Source organism: Aulonocara sp. 'chitande type north' Nkhata Bay, linkage group LG4, assembly GCF_057382095.1.
Source record: "Aulonocara sp. 'chitande type north' Nkhata Bay isolate Kocher_YH1m ecotype deep benthic linkage group LG4, A_spYH_male_GT1.1, whole genome shotgun sequence".
In the NCBI taxonomy this organism is placed as follows: Eukaryota; Metazoa; Chordata; class Actinopteri; order Cichliformes; family Cichlidae; genus Aulonocara; species Aulonocara sp. 'chitande type north' Nkhata Bay.
Window position 1 is genome coordinate 7501435 of NC_141347.1, and position 14863 is coordinate 7516297.

Genomic DNA, 14863 nt, shown 5'->3' on the forward strand with positions numbered 1-14863 from the left:
AGTATCATGGTATTTAAATGGGTATTTACAGTATTTAGAGTATTTACAGTATCATGGTATTTAAATGGGTATTTACAGTATTTAGAGTATTTACAGTATTTAGAGTATTTACAGTATCATGGTATTTAAATGGCATTTACAGTATTTAGAGTATTTACAGTATCATGGTATTTAAATGGCATTTACAGTATTTACAGTATTTACAGTATCATGGTATTTAAATGGGTATTTACAGTATTTAGAGTATTTACAGTATCATGGTATTTAAATGGTATTTACAGTATCATGGTATTTAAATGGCATTTACAGTATTTAGAGTATTTACAGTATCATGGTATTTAAATGGTATTTACAGTATTTAGAGTATTTACAGTATCATGGTATTTAAATGGCATTTACAGTATTTAGAGTATTTACAGTATCATGGTATTTAAATGGTATTTACAGTATTTAGAGTATTTACAGTATCATGGTATTTAAATGGCATTTACAGTATTTAGAGTATTTACAGTATCATGGTATTTAAATGGGTATTTACAGTATTTAGAGTATTTACAGTATCATGGTATTTAAATGGGTATTTACAGTATTTAGAGTATTTACAGTATCATGGTATTTAAATGGGTATTTACAGTATTTAGAGTATTTACAGTATCATGGTATTTAAATGGCTATTTACAGTATTTAGAGTATTTACAATATCATGGTATTTAAATGGCTATTTACAGTATTTAGAGTATTTACAGTATCATGGTATTTAAATGGCATTTACAGTATTTAGAGTATTTACAGTATCATGGTATTTAAATGGGTATTTACAGTATTTAGAGTATTTACAGTATTTAGAGTATTTACAGTATCATGGTATTTAAATGGGTATTTACAGTATTTACAGTATTTACAGTATTTAGAGTATTTACAGTATCATGGTATTTAAATGGCTATTTACAGTATTTACAGTATTTACAGTATCATGGTATTTAAATGGCATTTACAGTATTTAGAGTATTTACAGTATCATGGTATTTAAATGGGTATTTACAGTATTTAGAGTATTTACAGTATCATGGTATTTAAATGGGTATTTACAGTATTTAGAGTATTTACAGTATCATGGTATTTAAATGGCTATTTACAGTATTTAGAGTATTTACAATATCATGGTATTTAAATGGCTATTTACAGTATTTAGAGTATTTACAGTATCATGGTATTTAAATGGTATTTACAGTATTTAGAGTATTTACAGTATCATGGTATTTAAATGGTATTTACAGTATGTTACGACTGTGACCGTAATTGTGTGTGGATTTGAGTGTCTAGGTGCTCCTCCGGGATTGACGATTTGGCGTTGGTAATGTGTTGTTTTTGCGTGACTGTTATGTGTTTCCTACTTTACTTTGAAAGTCTGTGTTATTTTAGTGTGTTCAGTTTACGTTTCCTTGTCTCGTCAGTTCTAATTTGCCCCAGCTGTGTTTCCCTCCTGTGGTCCATTCCCTGATTGCTCCTTCTATGTATTTAAGCCTTGTGTTTCAGTATGTCATGTCGCGTTCTTCTTCCCCCCCGTTGTAAATGATGTAAATAAATATCATATTTTGCTTTAAAGAAAATGGTGGTCGATACTTTCGTTTTGGGATGATTTTTGTGGAAACCCGTATTAGTTTTTTCTCGTGTGTTTTTACCTTATTTTTATTTTCCTTATTTTTATTTTCCTGCGTTGCACCCCGGTTGCCTAGGCCGGGGTGTAACAAGTATTTACAGTATTTACAGTATCATGGTATTTAAATGGCATTTACAGTATTTAGAGTATTTACAGTATCATGGTATTTAAATGGGTATTTACAGTATTTAGAGTATTTACAGTATCATGGTATTTAAATGGGTATTTACAGTATTTAGAGTATTTACAGTATTTAGAGTATTTACAGTATCATGGTATTTAAATGGGTATTTACAGTATTTACAGTATTTACAGTATTTAGAGTATTTACAGTATCATGGTATTTAAATGGCTATTTACAGTATTTACAGTATTTACAGTATCATGGTATTTAAATGGCATTTACAGTATTTAGAGTATTTACAGTATCATGGTATTTAAATGGTATTTACAGTATTTACAGTATTTACAGTATCATGGTATTTAAATGGCATTTACAGTATTTAGAGTATTTACAGTATCATGGTATTTAAATGGGTATTTACAGTATTTAGAGTATTTACAGTATCATGGTATTTAAATGGGTATTTACAGTATTTAGAGTATTTACAGTATTTAGAGTATTTACAGTATCATGGTATTTAAATGGGTATTTACAGTATTTAGAGTATTTACAGTATTTAGAGTATTTACAGTATCATGGTATTTAAATGGGTATTTACAGTATTTAGAGTATTTACAGTATCATGGTATTTAAATGGCATTTACAAACCATTTTTCACTCATACAGTGCTTCATAAGGTCAGACTGCGTCTCCAGAAAAAGGATTTTAAGTTCATGTAATCATGTAACACTGTCGTTGCTCCACACCTGTTTGTGGGTTTCTATGTTTACTGACCTTTCACCTCATCTGTGTTTGGGTCAATGAGCCTCTCTGGACCACAGTCCATGGCACTGTGAGCACAACGCTGGACACACAGAACATCATTCAAGATAGATACAGTCTAAATAATACAATTACAGATCATGATTATAAATGAGATTAAAACATGTAGACAGCACAGAGTTTGAAAGACTGACCGGAGGCCTGTTCACCATCCAGTACGCCCTCTCCTGGCAGTCAAACACCACGCGATCTGGCTTCTTCCTCTCTTTGCCAGCCCTGACACATGTACAAGCAGGTAAGTGGGGTATTAAGAGGAAATCATCTGTGAAAACCTAAAACCAAACAACAGAAGTGCCTACAAGACCCGTCACAGCATCAGGACCAATCACTGTACATTAGTGACCACGCTGCAGCAAACTGCACTTTAAGAAATAGTCTCAAAAACCAGCATCTGTGGTGGCAGCGGGCATTATACATTACGAGCTGTGATAGTGTCACTTACTTATACTGTTCAGCTGCTTGTATCACAATGAAATCCCATTTGTGGTTCAGCCATTCATGGAGGTGATTGTAATGTGCCTGTTTGAAACACAAACACACAGCATGGAGCAGCAAGGTGAAAATCCCTTTTAGTTTAAGAGTTTAATCAGCACGTGCTGACTGCATTCTTGTTATAACCAGGAGATGAAAGAGCCTCTGATCGGTGAGACGCCAGAGAAACAGAAAGGTGAAGAGGAGCATCAAAAAGACAGAAAGAGGGCCCACAGAGTAAAAGGAGCCACTGTGGCACAACCGAGGCAGAAGCTATGGGGCCAGTGACGTTTGAAAAGTTAAATGTCTTGTGAATGAATACTTCATCACCATTTCATTCCTGCTGCTTCAAATAGAAAAACAGTGAAACAAGAAGATCCAAAATTGCACTGTTGGTTTGTGTCAGTATCATTCTGTGACATCAGCCCTCAACTTAAATCTCCCAGCTTAAATCTGAGAAGCCTTATTGAGTTGAAGACCAGTAGACTTAATGTATTCCAGTCAATAATGGAATAATGACTGTGCTACTCATTACACATCTAGAAGCAAACACATTGTCTACCTGTTCATATGGTTCCAACACGCCCTTCTTCCGGATGTTCCGCTTTGCCAGGTAAATGGCTAAAACCACAAAACCAAATAAAAACACAGTCAAAACACAAAAAGTAAATTTTATTCATCAGATTATTAGCTACAATAAACAAAACCAGTCTTTCTATGAACAACATTATTTTCTTTATAATTTACTGGTTTAAATGTGTTTGTTTAATAGAAATCCCGTTAATTTCATAGTTGTTTCTATGTCCTCCAGGTTACTGCTTCATACTGTTGCTATATTAAAGGTATGGAAGCAAAGTGGTTCATTAGCAGCTTTAACTCACATGAATGATTTCAAATGATTCGATCCTACGATGTCATAAAATTAGCCCAGTGTTTCCATGCTGCAGAAAACCACTGTGCGACCGCTGCAGCACAGCTCTGACATGATGTTGGCACACTGACTCAACACAGGCTTGTTTCTCCTGGGCTGCCTCTGTGGACCAGCTCTCAGGTGTTCCACTTCTTATTTGAGGAAATGTTTAACACTGAAAATATTAACGCTGTTTGCCGAGTGCATCGTGGGAGGCTTTTTCTTTGAAAAAGATCAGGCTTTGTTTCTGAGAAGATCAGGCGAGAACGTTTTTACTTATCTTTGTGGGGGAAGAAATTTAAATACAAAACTTTTGTCAATTAATTCAACTTAAATATATTTACCTACAAACAGACAGTCAAGTTTTATTGTTAGTTTAAGTGAGTTGTATCCATTAATACTCCTACCAGTCGTTCTCTGAATTTATTTATTGTTGCACACTTTCTGTAAATCCAATAAACTTAATTTCACTTCTCAAATATCACTCTGTGTGTGTCTCCTATATGATATATTTAACTGACATTTTTTATTGTAACAACCATCGATTTATACAGGAAAATAATGACTATTAACAAGGCTGCCCAAATCTTTGCATCCCACTGTAAATGTTTAATATATGGTGACTGAGGTATGACACCGCCTGCAGGTTCCTGTAGAAACAAAGTGCAGGTAAGTTCATATCACAGGATACCCACCATAATCAGAGTCGTCTGGGACCCATTTCTGTGTTGGCCAGAAGTAAGGAGTCTGAAAACATTGAAAATGAAACCAGTTATATGTCTGCTTTCAATGTTTATTTAAAATGTTTCTGGACATTACTGAAACAACTAAATTACAGCAAACAGTCTAAAGAAAGCTCATGTCCTTCCCTGACCTTTACCTGTACCCACACTCTTTGCTTTGGTTTAATGAATCGTTTGCCAACATAAAACAGCCCACACACACAGACATGGTCAGCACAGAATTATTTTATGTCATAAAAACATAGTACAAGCAAATCATTTCATTTCACAGGAGTTTATTCTCAGTCGCACAACAATGTGTGTAGAACTCAGGATGGATGAGCACGTGAAGTCATCACACACGTGTCTGCTGAAAAACCAACTGTGGTTTACTTTAATGCTGGAGGCAAGTCTCTGCACCGCTGTCCCATCAGTCTGTTGTAGAAAAGGATGAAACGTTTCAGGACTTAAAAACAAAAACGAGAATCAGTCAACACCTTGACAGTCAGTCAAGGTGTCAGTGAGTCCAGTTTCCTTCACCATCAAAGGCTCAGAAACAAACTGTGACAGGAAGAGGTCTGCAGACCCAAAGACACGAGTGAACCAGAGGACAAGTTTCTGAGAGTTAGCAGCTTGTGTGATGGTGGCTCACAGGACATCAGCTTCAAGCAGCTTAATAGTCTCAGTTTCAGCTGTGAAGAGAAAACTTCAAGCTGCAGGTTTGACAGGATGAGTTGCAGCAAGAAAGCCAGACTTCAGAATAGGACAAAGAGGCCTGGCTGGGCCATGAAACACCACCATTGGACTGCTGAAGACTGGAAGAAGGTATTATGGACTCATGGATCAACATTTGAACTCATGCAGGATCTTTGCCGTCAAGTAGGTGAAAGGACGGTTCCACAGTGTGTGGCATCAACTATCAAACATGGAGGGGGAAGTGTGATGGTCTGAGGCTGTTTGCTGGATCCAGGGTCGGTGACTTGTACAGAGTGAGAGGCTCCCTGAACCAAAACAGCTACCACAGCATCCTGCAGCACCATGCAGGACCCTCTGGTATGTGTCTAGTTGGTCAAGGGTTCATCCAAAACATAAATCCAAGCTATGCCAGAACTACCTCAGGAAAAAAGAACAAGATGGTGAGCTTGAAAACATGGAGTGTCCAGCACAGTCTCTTTACTACCTCAATTCTCAAAAGTTCTTGAAAAACTGTTTAAAAACTGACTGGAAAAATTTATAGATAAACATAAACTACTCACCGAGAGTCAGTACGGATTCAGATCAAGCAGATCAACATCATCGGCACTATTAGATTCAATAGAGTACATCACAAACTCCACAGACAAAAAGCAACATGTGGCTGGGTTATTCAGAGACTTGACAAAGGCATTTCACTCTATAGATCCTGATATATTAATAAGAAAACTGGAACATTATGGTGTCAGAGGGGTCGCTTTAGATTGGGTCCGAAGTTATTTAGGTGACAGGAAGCAGTTTGTGAAATTAAATGATGGTTGCTCCTTATGTATGCACATTGCTTGTGGGTCAGTTTTGGGTCCAAAAGTCTTCAACATTAACGACATCTGTAAAGTGTCCAAAGCATTAAAAGTGGTTCTCTTTGCTGACCAGACAAACATCTTCTGCTCTGGTGATGATCTGCAGAATTTATTGGAGGATATGAAATAAGTAAAGTGAAGTTCTGGCTTGATAAAAACAAATTATCATTAAATTTGAATAAATCTAAACTTATGTTATTTGGAAATAGTAGTTTAAATACAAATGCAAAGATTCAAATAAATGGTGTTGATATTGAAAGAGTCAGTGAAAATAAATTTCTGGGGGTAATAATAGATGAAAAACTTAACTGGAGAGCTCACGTAAGATATATTCATTCCAAAGTATCACGAAGCATTGGAGTACTAAACAAGGCAAAACAGGTATTCGACAGAACATCACTTCATATTCTCTACTGTTCACTGGTTTCACCATACTTAAGCTATTGTGCAGAGGTCTGGGGCAATAACTATAAAACCACATTACATTCACTTTTTACTCTTCAAAAGAAAGCAATTCGAATCATCCACACTGCAGGTTACAGGAACATACAAACTCACTATTTTTACAGTCGATCTAGTGAAATTCCAAACAGCACAAATTCTATTCAAAGCAAAAAATAAAGAACTGCCAGGAAATATTCAGAGTATGTTTGTTTTGAAAGAAGGAAGTTATAATTTAAGGGGTTTTTGTAACTTCAAAACAGGGAAGGTACGTACTACAAGAAAAGGCTTTTGTGTTTCTGTTCAAGGAGTGAAACTGTGGAACAAACTGAATATGGAATTAAAGCAACGTCCAAACATAAAACTGTTCAAAAAGAGTTATAAAAATATGATCTTCTCCAACTATAAAGAAAAGGAAAATATTTAAATTAAGTGAATGTCTCTATTTAAAAACAAACAAACTCATGATGTGATATTATAGTTTATAGTATATCAGAAATCTGTTCACTATTTTTATTACAAATTATATCAGTAATGAAGCTGATTAAATATTAACTGATAATTTATGGCAAAGGGGTGGGATTAAATAAGTGTTTACTTCTTCCCTTTCAACATGTAAATTAATCAGAACGTTTTTTTGTATGTATTTTGTAAAGTATTTTTTTCTTTCTTATTTTCTTTTATAAAGGTACCTGTATATTGTTCACATGTTGAAATAAAAAATTACCAACCAACAGTCTCCAGACTTAAACCCAACGAGCTGGTTTGAACTGGACAGAAGAGTGAAAGCAAAGCAACCAGAAGGTCCACATTTATGGGAACTTCTGCTCCAGATATGGGAGAAGATTTCTATTGCAGAAAGAATGACACGGCTGTGTTCAGCTGGTATATCTGCCAAAGGTGCGACTTTGATGAATCAAAGTTTAAAATACATTTTGGTCTATAAACTGATTCCATCTTTTTTAACTCTTTATTTGTACTACACTTTCATTTAAGAATGCAAAGAGACATTAAACTGCATAACTTTCAATAACAAACTGGAAAATTGGGGTGTTCTAAAACTCTTGACTAGTAGTGTGTGTGTTTCTATCCTTTTCCTCCAGGCTCAGAGGGAACGTTTTCTGCCTGGTATCAGGCTGAAAAACAGTTTCCTTGGAGGAGCCAGAGGACAACCCCTCATCCAAGTCCCCCCTCAGGTCTAAACAAGGCAAAATCTGAAGGCATGAAGACATCAAGGGATTCCAGATGATTCAACATCTTGCTCATCATACAAATCTGTACTCTGATTGGAGGATCTATATGGGTATTTTCAGTTTCCCTTTGCTGAAGGACGTGCGGCACCATGAATCACGTTTTCATGCAGTAGCTGATATCAGTCAAGGAAGTGGTTCCACCTGTTATGTTGTTTGTGTGTTTGGTTATAATCATGCAGAGCGTGCGTGAGTGCTAGCACATCTTTCAAAGTTTTCTGTCCAGTTAGTCTGAGGCCTGTACTATGAAGCACGAGTTTACTTATCCAGGAAACGTCGAGGTTAACCCTGGGTTCTGTATCACCACCGTGAGAACCCTGAACCCTTCTTGCCAAAGTACATTGCCATGGTAACTTACGCTGCAAACCTAACCTACTCTGGAGCAGGTTACAGGATCCAGATTAGAGATTAACAGGCATGAAATCATTGCCTGTTGACCGATCAATTCTCCAGAAAATGGTTAACATAGCAGCCTCGAAGTCTTTGTGTTGGCTTGATGAGCATCAGTAATATACTGCAGCCATGGAGCCAGCATTATTCATGTTGACTGCAAACTATTTTACATACACTACCAATCAAAGGTTTGTTTTTTCTTTATTTTCACGACTATTTATTTATTTATTTATTATATTGTAGATTCTCACTGAAGCCATCAAAACTATGAATGAACACGTGGAAATATGTAGTGAACAAAAACGTGGGAAATAACTCCAAACAAGTTTGATATTTCAGATTCTTTGCTTTGCTCTCTCGGCGTCTCCATGAGCTTCATGAGGTCGTCTCCTGAAATGGTTTCCAACAGTCTGGAAGGAGTTCAGAGATGCTGAGCACTTGTTGGTCCTTTGCCTTCACTCTGCGCTCCATCCACATATATTTGAAGATTAAGCCAGGACATTCTTGGCTAAAACATGTTGACAGTGTATGGGTGACAGACAAACAGGGTGTTTCAAAAGGTTAGGCATCGTTTGGGTCCACACATGTCCAAACGATTGTGTGTAGGCTGTGTTGGTACCATTACAAGAACAGCAACCAGACCAAAGCAATGATTTTGACTCGATCGGCTGACAGATAAAATACATTTATGAACACAGCTGCAGGGCCAGGAGTGCCAGCATGGATTCAATTAATACATCATTAAATGATTAATTAAATACTTAATTAAGTCATTAAACCAAAAATTAAACAAATGGGCTTTTAATTAATTATTTTTGTGTTTATTTAATTAATTTATAAAACATTTAATTCATTATTTAATGATGTATTTATTTAATTCATTTGTTGATTGACTGATCCCCCTTTCCAACCTGTGTGCGCACAGACGCGTCAGCAGGACTGCGTCTGAGTTCTACGCTCACAGGTTGTTGAATTTATGCACAACGAATGTCATTGCTAATAAATACCTGCACCCACAGAATGAAATGATTTGCTCAGATTATGTTTTTTTCTCACGTGTAACTTCTGACAAATTCCATATAAACTCCTTCACATGCTTTACCTACGATGGGACAGTGTGACTCGGACTCTTATCACATGTAGCAAAGGTGAAGCAAACATTTACCTGGAAACGGTACAGGCTGCTGTCGTTGCACATGACCAGCTTCTTATGGTTCTGCAGCGGGTAGATGTAACCATAAGCTACCAACATGGTGCCAAAGGCCTGAGCCTCTGGAACAAAGGCAGGAAAGAAAGAAAATAAAACCAGTTCAAACAACATTTGGCTGGTGTTCTGTTAAATATAAACTCATAATACAGAGGTAATATCCCAGCTATTATAGGGCGAGAGGCAGGGTGACAGTCTATCGCAGGGCTAACACACAGACGCCGTTCACACTCACATTCACACCTATGGGTGAGTTACCAATTAACCTAACCCCACTAACTGCATGTCTGAACTGTGGGAGGAAGCCCAGCACCCAGAGGGAACCCACGCAAACACAGGAAGGAAATGCCAACTCCACTTTGTTTGTCCGCTGCTTTCAAAAAGTTCTTTAGTTTTGTTTGTTTTTTTTAAACAAACAAACAAACTTGTACTGATTTTTCCAAATCCATACATTAATAATTGATAAACACTAAAACTGGCTGAAAGAAAACATTTCAGAAAATAAAAACTAACTTGAAATGAGCAAACTCACAATGGAAACTAAGTGAAACTACACTGAAGTAAAAGCAAAAAGGCAAAAAGAAATAAAACTATAGTAACTCTGGTAAATGGTGTGTGCAATGATTTAATGTGTCGAAGTGCAGGGCTGCAGTACATTTGGAAAAAGAGCTTTGATCGTACCTTCTGTAGTGGTCTTCATTTTGTTGCTAATCCAAGCAATTGTGTCATTACCTGTGTGGAGACACAGATATACTGATCAGAATCAAGAACATTTAAATCACACGTCTTTGTGTTTATGTTGTGTCATTTGTTGGTCAGTGGAAACCAAAATTAAATCCTTTGAAAGAATGGGTTCAAAATCAAAAAGAGCAAAAAGAAAATAATTTCATCCCAAATAATTTTAATGAAAGCCAGAAACACGAGTACACTGGAGGTTCATTTGGAAATCCTGTTCAGAAAGAAGCAGATGCTGACATGATTCTTGCTTTATCAGCAAAAACCAGAAGATAGAAACAACTTAAGAATAGAAATTCACAAAGAAAGAACCAAATAGCTCAGCTGTTCCAAAGTGTTAAATGTGGACTATAAACATTAGGTTACATTCCTTTAATAATGTCTTACACAGACATGGTTACAGCATGATTAGTATGTTAGTTTAAATGAATCATCACCCCGAGTCATACCAACCACCAGATACAGTTTTATTTTATTTCAGAACCTGGCACACAGCCTTATATAGGCTCAGATACTAGAGATGGACCGATCCGATATTACGTATCGGTATCGGTCCGATACTGACCTAAATTACTGGATCAGATATCGGAGAAAAATAAAAAATGTAATCCGATCCATTAAATATCACGAAAGCACCTCACAAAACTTGCAACACGCCGTAACTCACCTCAGAACGTTAGCACGTCGGAGCAGTATGCATCACGTGATAGAGCGGCTGTGGCATGCGGGACCTGTCGGTGGTCTGGATAGCATGTGGAGCTTCGCTAGCAACCCGGCATTTCATCTCCGACAAAGTTATCCCGAGAGAAGTAAAGCAAGTGTGTAAGTCCATCTCTGAATGTTTGTAAAGCATTCCCACGTTAAGCTTAACGAGCGACTGCCTCTCGCTCTCCGGCTGCTACTTCAATCGTGAAACTGCTTAAATCAGCTGATCGGCTTTTCTGTCGCGAGTCCGTCTCTCTGGTTTGTTTTTGGCCCACTTTGCGCCAGAAAGAGGAAACCAGCGGCTGAACAACAGCAGCACGTTTAAGCTTGATCAGCTGTTGTTAGAATTTATTTAATATTACTTTCTACTCGAGGATCTTTTTCTACGTAGCTGACGGCTGGTAACTGTGCAGGGGCGGATCTAGCAAAGTTTAGCCAGGGGGGCCGATAGGGCATGAACAGGGAAAAGGGGGCACAAAGACATACTTTTCTTTCTTATTCTCATTTAAAATGTCTAGCTTTTAATAAATAATTATCTGACACCCAAAGTTTTAATTTGATGTAAAATGAATAGAAGTCAATTACTGTATATAGTGACTATTAAGTCTAATATATATACCCTAGTAAGCTATAGTACATTTTCCTTTGGGAAGGTACCATCTGTGCAGTCTGCAATTTTGTTGAAGAAAGATGTTGAATCTATTTAATATTTCTTGAAAAGTAATTGATTTCTGTGCATTTTTTTTCACACTGCATCAAATTAAGGTTGATTACGTCGATTAAGCATCATGAGGTGGAGCGTGAGGGGTGGTTCCCTATTTTTTATTTATTTATTTTTGTTGTTGCTGGGAGTTGGAACCCTATTAGTTAGGTTGCTTAATATTTATGCTAAGTACTCTTTAAAATACCAGAATAGGGAGGATGGTGTAGGTCTAAGTTTATTAGATTGATCAGTATTGCTGAACTATGAAATATTTTTTTTGTATACAGGTATAACAGAATAGCTTTAGTGTAGTTGTTGTTTTAAACTTGAGTATGAACTTATACAAAATGCAGCAAGATATTTAAAAAACAGTTTTGTTGATTAAAAAACACTATATCGGATTCATATCGGTATCGGCAGATATCCAAATTTATGATATCGGTATCGGTATCGGACATAAAAAAGTGGTATCGTGCCATCTCTATCAGATACAATAATCATAGTAGGTCATTTTAACATGCATGCAGGTGCTGGAAATGACAGCCGTGCATTTCATCTAGTATGAGACAAGAATCAGGCATTTCTCAAACTATCAGTGAGCCTGCTCAACACATCATCACATAAAAACAGAACATGTAACAGTAAACTCTGAAACCCTTCTTTAGTCTGATCATTTCTTAATAACATTTACAGTAATAGATTACACAGCGGGAAGCACGGTGGTTAGCACTGCTGCCTCACAACAAGCAGCTTCTGCTTATCTTTACCAGGCTGACTTTTATTCATTGTTCCAGTTTGGATTCAGGAGACAGACACTATCTCTACTTTTAAGATTAGGCTTCAAACTTTCCTTTTTGCTAAAGCATATAGTTAGGGCTGGACCAGGTGACCCTGAATCCTCCCTTAGTTATGCTGCAATACCCACATAGCAGACATGACATACCCTGCCATGACTTCTGGCATGGCAGGGTATGTCAACCAGATGTGGGCCAGGTCTGGCAATACAGCTATGGTAATCAATGTTTCAAATGCAGGTTTGACAGGTTTGTGAGTGTACACTTTATCCAAAACCTAGTGAGGGTTTACTCATGTTTACCACCGGGTGGCTGTAGCTCAGGAGGCAGAGCAGGTCACCTACTGATCGGAAGGTTAGTGGTTTGATCCCTGGCTCCTCCAGTCTGCAAGTCAAGACTATGAATAAAGTTAGGAAGCACTCAGTTTAGATAAAGTGTGTGGTTGGGTGAATGTGGCATTTTGTATAGAGCACTTTGAGTAATCTGGGAGAGTAGAAAAGTGCTATAGAAGAATCAGTCCATTCACTGTCTGAGCAGAGTTTCGTCATGTTACTTTTGCTCTACATGTTGTTATTACATGGCTTGATTAAGGTTCACATCAGGCTGACATCTGGGGCCAGAGCTGAAACTGTTCTGGGCCAGCACAGGGCCAGCAGCTGGCCTTGTGCTGGCCCATGTGTGGGCCACCAAAAGGCCGTCATTCTGTGCGGTATGTGGGCCATGTGTAAGCACAGTGTGTGGGCTGGATCCGGGCCCACACAGCGGGCTGCTGCTGCTGCTGCTATGTGGGCAGCAGCCAGCTACAGCTACCAACACCTACACCCTCCTGATGGAATACCTCTGGTTATAACACATCATTTATGTACTGTAAGTGCTGGCAGAATACTTGGGTCAAATGGATGGCTGCTCAAATTTCCCTTCCAGGCCTTAGTCCAGATTAAAAAGTCACTTTGGTTCTTAGAGCACTGCACAGATATCATCCAATAATGACTGCTTTATTTAGCTACTAGCCGAGCAGCTTAGGCAGCAAAGTTTTAAATAATCCAGTGAGGCTGTACAGATTAAATACCTGAGAGGTAAACGCACTGTCACCTTGTGGTCTAGCACATCGGACAGGACAAAGTATGAAGGTTCAATAAACAGGAGCATTTAGCTTCAGAAATAACAGGTAGGCTTTAGTGAAAAAAACAAAACTATGAGAATTATTTGTTCTTTTTCTACTTAAAACTTTATTGTTCTGTATCAGTTTGTGGTATTTTAAATCAATTTGAAACATTTATTTAATGCCATTTACAGAATTATATGTTTTTATTCACTTGGTTGTTTTTTATACATAGCACCAGTTCACAGTAACAGTTAGTTCAAGGTGCACTGTAAGGTGAAGACAACGAGCTCAGACCGACCACACAAAAACAACCCAAGATTTATCAATCAACTTAGACCCAATCCTTTGGTCTCAGATATGCTTAAAAACCTTTCAATGGATCAGAAATCCCAGTTTGCAATTAATACAATACAAAATATTACACAGAGTGCACTATACTGGTCATAGGATGTTCAAGATGGGCTATACGCCTTCCAACAACTGCTCACACTGCACAGCAAATACACCGGACAATTACATCCACGCTCTTTGGTTCTGTCCACCAGTTCAGAAATTCTGGCGTGAGATATGTGAAGACTTATCAAAGTGTCTGAAATGTAACATTCCAGCCTTTAGTGTGCTTGCTGGGCAACTTGGATGAGGTCACTGCAGAAATAAACACAGCCCACGTTGTTTTTACGGCCCTATGCATTGCCAAGAAAATGGTCCTCATTAACTGGAAAAATAAAAATAATCTTAATTCTAACCAATATAAAAACCATCTAATAGATCACATTAGTCTTGATACAACCTCTGCCATCACATTTGATCAATCCCTTTGGGCTCCTTTGATCGGCTTCATCACCTAGTGGGGGTGGGGGGGTCATGGTTTGGTCCTGCCTTCGCTATTGTGGTTGATATGGGGGTAGGGACGGCCTTAGGGTGTCTGGGGAGTCCCTAGGGACGTTTCCCTAGAGGGACTAACCTGGGGGATGTGGCCATGACCTGGTTAGGGGCTCTGGGGCTCTTGGATGGTGTTTTCCTTGTGGCTGCGTACAGCGGAGATGGGGGAGGGTCTGTGCTGGCGGACGTTGGTTACTGGCCTGGTAGCCTGGCTGCCCCTGGGAGGGTCCGGGACAGGCGTGGAGGCTTGGGGGTCTGGGGGTGCTCCGCCCCCCGGTCTGGGGTGCTGGCCGGGCCTTGGGGGCTTGGGTCCTGGCTGTTGTGTCGCCGGAGCAGTGGGCGGGTGGGTGCAGGGGGGCTCAGCCCCAATGCAGGGGACCTCTGGT

At 38.2% G+C, this 14863-nt stretch overlaps 1 protein-coding gene across 1 annotated transcript in view; it reads right to left on the reverse strand.

Moving 5' to 3' along the window:
* rgs9a (regulator of G protein signaling 9a) overlaps positions 1–14863 on the reverse strand; it is a 42638-nt gene that overhangs the window by 21014 nt on the left and 6761 nt on the right. Inside the window, exons 3-9 of the mRNA XM_086288195.1 lie at positions 10235–10285; positions 9512–9618; positions 4683–4734; positions 3640–3698; positions 3049–3125; positions 2741–2822; positions 2566–2628 (exon numbers count right to left, since the gene is read on the reverse strand). Coding sequence (XP_086144321.1) covers positions 2566–2628; positions 2741–2822; positions 3049–3125; positions 3640–3698; positions 4683–4734; positions 9512–9618; positions 10235–10285 — 491 coding nt within the window. The remainder of the gene's footprint in view (positions 1–2565; positions 2629–2740; positions 2823–3048; positions 3126–3639; positions 3699–4682; positions 4735–9511; positions 9619–10234; positions 10286–14863) is intronic.